The sequence below is a fragment of the Rhinoraja longicauda genome, chromosome 7, assembly GCF_053455715.1.
Source record: "Rhinoraja longicauda isolate Sanriku21f chromosome 7, sRhiLon1.1, whole genome shotgun sequence".
NCBI lineage: Eukaryota > Metazoa > Chordata > Chondrichthyes > Rajiformes > Arhynchobatidae > Rhinoraja > Rhinoraja longicauda.
In genome coordinates, this window is record NC_135959.1 from 68,278,591 (window position 1) to 68,287,075 (window position 8,485).

At 40.3% G+C, this 8,485-nt stretch overlaps 1 protein-coding gene across 3 annotated transcripts in view; it reads right to left on the reverse strand.

The window, feature by feature from the left end:
- cfap300 (cilia and flagella associated protein 300) overlaps positions 1-7,476 on the reverse strand; it is a 30,345-nt gene extending 22,869 nt beyond the window's left edge. For 2 of the 3 annotated variants that reach the window (XM_078403152.1, XM_078403151.1), the window contains exons 1-3: positions 7,292-7,476; positions 4,408-4,489; positions 3,561-3,636 (exon numbers count right to left, since the gene is read on the reverse strand). In XM_078403152.1, the coding sequence (XP_078259278.1) occupies positions 3,561-3,636; positions 4,408-4,489; positions 7,292-7,383 (250 nt within the window). In that variant the 5' untranslated portion in view covers positions 7,384-7,476. Of the gene's footprint in view, positions 1-3,560; positions 3,637-4,407; positions 4,490-7,003; positions 7,190-7,291 lie in introns of those variants that run through there. The other variant, XM_078403154.1, reaches the window with a different exon arrangement.
- Between the last annotated feature and the right edge of the window lie 1,009 nt (positions 7,477-8,485).

Below are 8,485 nucleotides of genomic sequence, written 5' to 3' on the forward strand. Positions count from 1 at the left end.
TCCACAAAGTACAAATCTGTCTCTAATTGACTATAGTGCAAGAATTCTAAAGCATAATGTTTTCTGAGAGTGATGACAGAGATTTGTCATTTTCTGCATGCAGTCCTCCCACCCATTAACCAATAATTTTCCCCTTTCCTGTTCTGTCTACCTAGGTGAATATTACTTCCGTTCTGAACTTCTTAGGCTCTAGATCATGTTTGTTGATAGCTGGTGATATAAGGTATGTTCTCTGCTCAAGGAGAGAAATTGACTCTTTGCTCGTGAGCAGAGATTTGCAGACTTTATGGGCACATGGAGTTGCCTGCCTCTTAACATTTATGAAGTCATAGGTTGTATCTTTATGGCATTCTGGTCTTCAAATGTGAATTTGGAACACTATATAATTACGCATTTTCCCTCTCCTGTGTGCCTATACAATTGTCATGTTGGAAGCAACCCCAACCCCCTTTCTCCCAAATGCAATCACAAAGTTCCATAAGCAGATAAGGTATATGACCAGGAGTTGACAGTACACCAATCACCAATCACAAGATCTTGGCCAATTTATTCTAAGACATCAACATAATGTTTCTCTCAACTCCTCATAAATCTATATTATTCTGTTTTTAAAATTCATCTCTCCCTCTGAGAGAAGAAATTCCTTTCTTCCATCTTAAACGAGTGACTTCTTATTCTTCAACCATTTTTCAAAGACTGGCAACTTGGAATACCTCAACCAATGCATCCACTATTTCTTCAATCATTTCTTTTGACTCCTTGAGATAAAGGCCATCAAGTTCTGGGGACTGGTCAGTTTTTAGACTTATGAGTTTGGTTAGCAATTTTTCTCGAGTGAAAATGATTGTTTAAAATTTCTATCTCTCTTTTGTCCCCTGGTTCTCCACTGTTATCAGAGTTTTCAGCACTTTGTCATGATGACAGATACAAGGTTTTGATCAAAGTCTCAATTCTTTATTTCTTATTTTTAATTTTCTATGGGACCAATGTTTACTTCAGCAACTATCTCTTGTTTTATATAAATGTGGAAGCTGTTTTTGTATTTAACATAAGCTCATTCTCCTTATTCATTTTCTCCGTCTTTAAATTATCTTTGGCAAATTTCTAAAATCTTTACAATCCTCTAACTTACTACTTGTCTTCACAACAAGTTTTTTTCCCCATTTGATAACATCCTAGATAGACACAAAGTGCTGGAGTAACATTTCTGGCACAGGCTCAGCAATCGTTTCGCTGAACACATCCGCTCAGTCTGCTTAGGCCTACGTGAACTCCCGGTTAGTAAATAACATCCTAAACTTTATCTTTCCCCTTCAACTGAGATCATCATCTAAAATCATGATCATATTGCTGCACTGCAGAATGAATTGTGGTGGGTAACCCACACACTGCTTCTAATTACAGAGCAGATGAAGTCTCAGGTGGGACTTTTTCAGGAAATTCTTATTCTAACTATAATCAAAATATAAAATAGAATTGTATATGCTTTGAAAGAAGTAAAAATGGAATGCTTCAATAGAGATTTCAGTATGTCTAAATAGATGATCTGTGGTGGTCAGGTAGCATGTGTTGTCTATTATCTTGACATTATTTGACTTTCCTTGTGCAATAACAACTTTTTTGAGAATTGTATACATTAATAACTCTCATCAGCTGCGGCTACTAGGTGTCGAGAATTCACTGAACACAGAAGTATGAAAGGCCATGAATGCAGATCTCACCGACAAAAGCAGATTGTCAATTAAGGGCTAAGGCAAGGACAAGTATCTCTCCTGGTCATTGAGAATATAGCAAAACCAGAAAATAGTGGAAATAGTCAGCAGGTCAGGTAATATTTGTGGAAGAGTAACAACTTTTAAGTTTCAGGCCAGCAATTTTTCATTAGCTGTGGAAGAAAATAAAGTATGGCTTAAAATGTTCATAAGAAGGGAGAAATGAAAGAAAAAACAGAAAGACTAATGGCAGGACGAATGGAGTATATTAAATTATAAAATGCATGATAAGAGACATTTGAGTATTTTGGTACAATTAAGGAAACAAATGTTAGATCTAAAGTAGTTAAAAAGGAGTATTGGAGAGTAACATAAATGTATATGTCCCACTTTCTCTCAATCCTTTGCTGCATGAGAGTTAAGATTGTTTGTATGTCTGATCTACTAAATGGAAGAACCAAAGCTCCAAAATACAGAGTGGTGATTTCCAAATAGAAAAAAATTAGAGAAGGCAAAATAAAGAAGGTGAAATAAAGGAGATAAAACATTTTTCAACTGGAATCTCAACAACAGCAATTGCCAATACAAAACCTCACCTCCCATAACTTTGGAGTGAAAAATAAAAAATGGAGAAAACTCAGGGACAAAGCCACTGGCCAATATCCATCATAGCCCCACCGATACCAATAGCTATCTCTGACACATTCCACTCTCCCATTTGCTCTGTCTCTGCTGTATCCGTTCAGATGACTTTTCACACCTGTGCCTCTGGGATGTCTTCCTTTATTATTAACCATGGGTCTCAATCCCCCCTCCATTATTTCCTGCTCGCATTCCACATGTCCTAACTTTTATAATATCCACTCCTTTCAATGATATTTCAGCACCTGACACATTTTCACTTCCCCTTTCAAGGAATTTTGTAGGGGTTGTTCTTTTGGTGATTCATAACATTTCCCACACCACCAGAGGAGATGAACTCCTGCCCTGCAGCTTCATCCAACCCAGTTAGCCAGGAACGCAACAGTCCTACCACACGAAACAGGAATTCATTTACATTTACTCCAATCTAATTTAGTGCATTTGTGCACACAATGTAGGGTCCTCTTTCTTTTGGATGATTGCATTGCAAAACACTCCTGTTCAGTTCACCAGGTTGACCCTGAGCTTCCAATTGCTAGTCATTTTAATTCTACATCTATCCAATTGATATGTAGGTTTTTGGCTTCTTTCGGGTTCCTATGTAGCTCAACATAAACTCAAGGACAAGCATGACATCTACCTTCAGTGGCAGTCCTTAGACTCAAAATCAAATTCTCCAGTTTCCGATAATCAACCTTTCCTGTTTTTGTCAGATCAAGGCAATTCTAATTAACTCAGTTTTTCGCTCTCCACAGATGCTACCAAATCTTACGGTATTTCCAGTATTCACATTAGTCAGATTTTTCTGCAACTGCTGTACTCTGCAAATCTCAATTTGAGAAAGTTATTTTATTAAGTTCTCTTCCTGTCTGCTATTAATCGTCTATAATTAGGCCACTCCAAAAGCTTTGTGGATAACCAGACCCCCACTAGCATTGTCCTTATTCTTGATCCCTCCTCCTTTTTGCAATTTAGTTTTTTCACTGTCCGGTCGCGATGAAGGATTTTTATCTGAAACCTTAATTTTGTTTCTCTCTTCACAGATGTTGTCTGACCTACTAATGTATTACCAGCAATTCTGTTTTTATTTAAAATGGCAACATTTAGTTCAATTCAGATTCACACTTACATCAGATCATATATATGTTTACATGGATTGGTGTTTTCCTTACAACAACTTTTATGCCAAACATACATTGATCATACCTAGAGTTGTCCATTCACAAGTTGAAGATGAGATAATTTGAAGATTGGCCACAACATTGGGATCCTTGAAAAATGCCTATGGATTTATGCAAGATAAACATATTTAATAAATTGATATTAAAAATACTTGCTAAATTACTTTGTAAATTTTAAGCTAGTTTGTGCATTTTAAAATTAATATACTGCCTACAATGTATTTTAAGATATTGATGAAATAAGATGCTCTATGAAAACTGTTTTTGGATTGTTGCTATCATTGCTCTCGCAGATGAATTTTAACTGCAGCTCTTTCAGCTGAATTTGGTGTGCCGGAGAGGATTCTCTTGAACTTCTACAGGTGCACAGTAGAGAGCATATTGACCAGTTGCATCATGATGTGGTTCGGCAACTTGAATGCCCAGGAGCAAAGAAGAGTGCAAAAAGTTGTGAATGCTGCCCTGTCCATCACAGGTTCTGACCTCACCACCATTGAAGGGATTTATCGGAGTCGTAGCCTCAAAAAGGCAGCTAGCATCATCAGAGACCCACACCACTTATCATTTTTATAAGACTATTCAGGGGATCATTACTCTAACTGAATTATTCTGAACTTACATTTGAAAGGATAATTGTACAGAAATTATACATTTGCGATAAGAAAAACAAAAACTGCAAGAGATAAATGAGTACAAAATAAAGATTATTACTGAATCAATAAATCAAAGAAAGCTCTTTAAAATTATGTTCTCACCAAATGAGATTCTCTTGCAGATATCCGAAGCAACAATTTGGATGCTAAAAATAGCATGAGCAAATATGTAGCTTGACAGTTTATAAGAAAATATAATGAAAATACAGCAATACTCACCTGTACAAATTTATCTTTGTCATAAGGCTGAAAGTATTCATCAAAACTGAAAGCCTGGACTATAATCCTACCCTGCATTGACCTAGCAGGATAGAAAGATAAATACTGAGCAAAAATGAAAATTACTTTATTAGAATTATCCTTAGCACCAAGCATTAAAAAAAAAAGAATTCAGTCCGACTTAAAAAAATTAGCGCTCAAGTCAGGTAATTTTATTTTAAAAGTACTCTTTTCAAAACCCCTTAATCTAGAGGGTGCATTGTGGCCATCCATTGTATAAGGATGCATAACAATAATTCCCACCGATATAGTTATCAGGGACACCAGCAGTTTCCTTGACTTTCCACATTTTGCAAGAGCATTGCACCATTCTACCTGTCACCACGTCTGCACTAAAACCAGGAGAGAAAAAAAGTACAACAATCACACACAAGAAGCAGCAGACCACATCTTTAGCTCCTCTGACCCTTTGCTCAGTTTTTGCTCAGCTTTCTCGCCAAATCCTCACACTTAACCTCCACACTGACTTACTCCCAACACGGCCACTCCACCGCGCTTTGTTTTCTTTTTATTGGCTCCACAATTAGGCAATTTTGATCTGTCAACCAATCCACCAGCTGCCTTGTGAAATCTCACTTTGCTGCTCTGACACTGAAGTTGACTGTGGAAGTGGTTAGAAGTTCCAGCGGACAGCGGTAGAGTGGCTCTTTCTCACAGGGACACGAGCATAATGTTGGAAGGGGACACGAGCATAATGTTGGAAGAAGGGCTGCCAAATGGGAATGCTCATTTCTCTTCAAATCCCTTTTGCATTTCCATTCAAGTTTTGTATTTGTTTTGGTATTGGTTTATTATTTTGTGTGTTATCTAGGCAAATAATACATACATGAGTAAACCAGGTCATGCAAAGGAGGAAATAAACAGAGTGCAGACTATAGTGTCCTAGCTACAGAGAAAATGGAGTCAAAAAATTACAAGGGCCGCCACAAAGTAGTGGGAAATTCATCCCTAGCATATGAGTGGTTTGTTCACAAGCTCTTTACCCAACCTATGCACAAAAGTCCTGGTTGTCCTGATGAAGCTAATGACTCCAAGATTGGCTGTACAAGGGCCCGAACAAGGTATACTGGGAGATCAAGAGTACATCATTAGCATATGAGAGGTCAAAACAATCCTACGACAACAGCAGGGAAGAAGCTGTTCTTGAATATGGTGGTATGTGCTTTCAATGTTTTTATAACTCTGCCCAACAGAAGAGAAAATGACTGGGGTTCGAGTCATCCCTGAAGCCTTCATGCCCCAGACTTTAACTAGATTGATGTAAAAAACAGGCCATACCATCAATGAGGCTTTGATAACAATAGACAATGAGAACAGTGCCCATGCATTGTTAACATACATTACATGGGAAAATGCCATATATGCAGAGCTCTCTCAATGTCTGAAAGTGAACAGTCACAGCTGAATATGGACACACACCAGAAACTCACTGGCCTCCTCATTCATGTGACTCAACCAGAATTTCCTTTAGCCTCAAAAGAATTCAACAAACATTTGATTTTGGCAGTAAAAGAATGGGGTGTGAGCAAAGCGATCAACTTGATCAATGCGATCACATTGAATCCTCCATCTGATTTACAACAGGTATTTGGGCCGTATTTAGCAGACACACCAGTTATTTGGCCAGGCTTCCTTGGCAGGACCCTTGTAAGCCCCCAAATAACTCATCTACTCAACTGGAGGCCCATGTCTGACAAAGCCTGACCAGGATTCCAAAACGTTTCTCCTAACTGATCGTTATCAAGGTTACAGCAGAAAAGAAGCCAACAGATTCTGTGACTATTAGCAACATATCATTATTGTAAATGAAGAATACAAACTCCATGCACAATCTGTACAAGCTAAACCCTGCCAAGAAGGCATAGGAATGATTTTGAGTAACCAAACTATAAATTTATAATCTTCAGACCAGATTTCTCCAAAGCCTCTGCTAAAGCAAAGTATACCTTCAAGGACTCATGAACATTTGTCACACACTCTGCAGCTACAAATTGAGATCTGAATAGAAACGCCTGCAGAGCTCTGACAGTATTTATGCTCTATCCTGCCAAATGTCTTCTCCTGGTCCAGAAGAAGAAGTGGGACTAGCAGACCACCTCTCTGAGAATGCTGAATTAGCTACCAGATGTAATGTTCTGGATAGACCGTGACCATCCAGGACTGCGATTCATGCTTATACTTTTGACCTTGCCCTGTCCTGCGAACCAAATCTCTCTCCCCGCTTTCCGGCCTGGATAGAGTGGATGTGGAGAAGATGTTTCCACTCGTGGGAGAGTCTAGGACCACGTCAAAGTCTCAGAATTAAAGGATGTTCCTCCTTTAGGAAGGAGATGAGGAAGAATTTCTATAGAGGGTGGTGAATCTGTGGAATTCATTGCCACAGAAGGCTGTGGAGGCCGTCATTGGGTATTTTTTAAGGCAGAGATAGATAGATTCTTGAGCATCTGAGGAAGGGTCTCGACCCGAAACATCACCCATTCCTTCTCTCCAGTGATGCTGCCTGACCCGCTGAGTTACTCCAGTATTTTGTGTCTACCTTCGATTTAAACCAGCATCTGCAGTTCTTTCCTACACAGATTCGTGATTAGTCCAGGTGTCAGGGGTTGTGGGGAGAAGGCAGGAGAATGGGGTTAGGAGGGAGAGACAGATCAGCCGTGATTGAATGGCGGGGTGGACGTGAGTGGACTAATTCTGCAACTGTTCCATGAAAATGAACCCCATTCTGCCCTCCTGCCACTTCTGAACCCACTGACACTGGCCTCGTCCTCTGGCAGTGCCCCTGCTCGGTTTGCACTGGCTGCCGACCCTCGCCCGCGGCTTTTACCATTTCGCCAGAAGATCGCTGTGTTTTCTCTCCTGCATGAAGTTCATCTTCTTGTTGCCCAGGTGCCTGAATGTGAACGCGGGCTCCGCCATGCTTCTGTCTGCAGCCGGCGTTGGCCGGTTGCTCGGAGACGGCCGGTTGCTAGGAGACGGCCGGTCGCGTCCGGGCCTGGTTCCTTCCCCCGACTCCTGGCGCCGTGACGACAGTTCCTGCCTCCCGGCCGGGCGCCAGCGCTTACTCATCCGCACCAGGAGTGGACGCTGGGGGGGGGGGGGGGTGGGTTGCAACCCGAGAGATATGCTCGTCCCGACAGGTGGTGGTAAGGAGGCCACGATCCCGACAAATCACACATGCAGAGTATGTTTGCGTTTTACGTGTGACATCGCCTATGCGGTGGCTGTATCAGCATTTAATGATCACATCTATATCTTAGAAACAGACATAGAAAAATAGGTGCAGGAGGGGGCCATTCGGCCCTTCGAGCCTGTACGCACCGCCATTCAATGTATAAGAAAATAACTGCAGATGCTGGTACAAATCGAAGGTATTTATTCACAAAATGCTGGAGTAACTCAGCAGGTCAGGCAGCATCTCGGGAGAGAAGGAATGGGTGACGTTTCGGGTCGAGACCCTTCTTCAGACTGATGTCAGGGGGGGTCGAGACCCTTCTTCAGACTGATGATTCAATGTGATCATGGCATAATCCTTTTGGGAGCCAATTATATTTTGCTCCAAAACGCATCACTTCACATTTATCGGCATTGGAATTCATTTGTCAATTTCATTTCAATTTTACAAGTTTATTACAGATTTCTTTACATTTTCCTTTGTATTAATTATAGCCATGAATTTGTGTAATCTGCGAGATTTGATAATGTACTACTGATGCCCAGATACAACGTGTCCCTGTAAATAAATATGGCCCTAATGTAATGCCTCAAAATGTTATCTCACAGCTCCTGAACATCTACTCTTGATAAATTCCAATCTTTTGATTATCTTCATATCTCCATATTCCTAATTAACAACTTTTCCCATTCTCCAGCTCTGACTATTTTTTCAATCCAGAGTTACCTAATCTTTCTATTACAACTTGATGTATTCAAGAGAGAGTTAGATGTAGCTCTTAGGGCTAACGGAATCAAGGGATATGGGGAGAAAGCAGGAACGGGGTACCGATTTTGGATGATCAGC